The sequence below is a fragment of the Oratosquilla oratoria genome, chromosome 6 (genome assembly GCF_046742065.1).
Source record: "Oratosquilla oratoria isolate Oo_2021 chromosome 6, ASM4674206v1, whole genome shotgun sequence".
Lineage (NCBI taxonomy): Eukaryota > Metazoa > Arthropoda > Malacostraca > Stomatopoda > Squillidae > Oratosquilla > Oratosquilla oratoria.
In genome coordinates this window covers 79315329-79316912 of record NC_134782.1, presented here as the reverse complement: position 1 = coordinate 79316912, position 1584 = coordinate 79315329, and the positions used below count along the sequence as shown (strand labels likewise).

Genomic DNA, 1584 nt, shown 5'->3' with positions numbered 1-1584 from the left:
GTTGACCGTTTCGTTGTGGAGGTAGAGGAGGGACAGGACACATTCTCTCGCCGTCAGGAGTGGTCGGTAGCCGGAGTCGATGTACGGGTTGAACTGAAGGTGCCGAGGGATCTCAGTCCTCCGAAGGAGCTTCCTCCCCTTGCCCAGACCGATCTCCAGCAACTTTTGTGACACACAGTTGCTGGATGGACACTTCTGAGGAAGTTGGTTGCTGGTGTAGGGCCGTCTATAGCTGGGGTCTACTCCGGCGGAGCTTCCTCCTCCTCCAGCTGCTGCTGCTCCAGGACCACTGTGACACTCCTCTCGAAGGACGCTCCCATTTTGCTTCGCCGACGGATGCGACGCCGAAGTAACATCGCTGGTTCCTCTGTGCCGGGTGGTACTGGTGGTAGAGGTGGGGGTGGTGGTGGTGCCGGCAGCCGGTGCCGATGGCGGGGGAGTTGACGGACAGCAGGTCGTCGTCAGCGACGCTTCTTCTGCTGGTGACGACGACGACGACGTTGACGTTAACGTCGACGGAAAAGGGGCTGCTGGCGGTGGAGTGGGCGATGATGAGGGCTGCGAAGTGACGGTACCGCCAGTGCCACCGCGTGCCAGGACATCGGCAACCCGGCAATCTGCGGCTGCCGTTCCTCCTCCTCCTCCCCCTCCGCCATCGCCTCCTCCTCCACCTCTGCCCCCATGGAAGCCTCCTGCCACCGCCATGATCTCCAAGGCTGAGGTGGTGGTGGTGATGGTGATACGAGGCTGTTCCGAGGTCAAAGCCCTAAACCATCAATCCTGCGGACCTCACACCGGCAAGGATGACACACGCGAGGGGTGGGGGCTGGGGGTGGCTCCTTCCTGGTGAAGGTGACACCGAGGGGCAAGCACGTCAGGACCGGAAACCTCGACCTTGTAGGTCGGCTTCGAGATCCTGCAGAAGGCGAGGAAGAGGAAGGAAACCGGCGAGGTGGCCGGCTGTTTCCTGCTGCAATGACTTGGTTTCACTCACAACACTGAAGGAGGAGGAGGAAGAGGAGGAAGAGGAGAAAAGCACCGCTACCACCACCACTACCAGCAGCAGCAACCGAAGGACACGGTGCAGCGATAGGATCCTTCTGCAGGAGAACAGAGGCTGAAGGGATAAGACGGGGAAGGGGGAAAAGGTGGCACCAAGAACGCCGGAGGAGGCACGCGAAGACCAACACCGGAATGAGTGTTCGTCGGCGGTGGCAGGGCAGGACGACGGACGAGAGGCCGAGTTTCTCTCTGCACGGCACCACAACGACAACTGACTTGAATCGAAGAGACTCCCCTCACTACCTCCTCCACCTCCACCACCACCACCACCACGGCCACTCCCACTTCCTCCCACTCCCTCCCGCTCTCCCTCCTTTCCTTACCTCTTCACCCCCTCCACCCCCTCTCTCTCTTTCTCTCTCTCTCTCTCTCTCTCTCTCTCTCTCTCTCTCTCTCTCTCTCTCTCTCTCTCTCTCTCTCTCTCTCTCTCTCTCTCTCTCTCTCTCTCTCTCTCTCTCTCTCTCTCTCTCTCTCTCTCTCTCTCTCTCTCTCTCTCTCTCTCTCTCTCTCTCTCTCTCTCTT

At 59.8% G+C, this 1584-nt stretch overlaps 1 protein-coding gene across 8 annotated transcripts in view; it reads right to left on the bottom strand.

Annotated features, from left to right (window-relative positions):
- LOC143026643 (progestin and adipoQ receptor family member 4) overlaps positions 1–1304 on the bottom strand; it is a 409086-nt gene extending 407782 nt beyond the window's left edge. For 4 of the 8 annotated variants that reach the window (XR_012966514.1, XM_076187387.1, XM_076187389.1 and 1 more), the window contains exon 1: positions 1–1294. This exon is cut by the window's left edge and continues 13 nt beyond it. Coding sequence is in view for 7 of the 8 variants with exons in the window: in XM_076187387.1 (XP_076043502.1) it covers positions 1–705 (705 nt within the window). In the remaining variant the exon portion in view is untranslated. The other 4 variants (XM_076187391.1, XM_076187390.1, XM_076187393.1 and 1 more) reach the window with 4 other exon arrangements.
- Between the last annotated feature and the right edge of the window lie 280 nt (positions 1305–1584).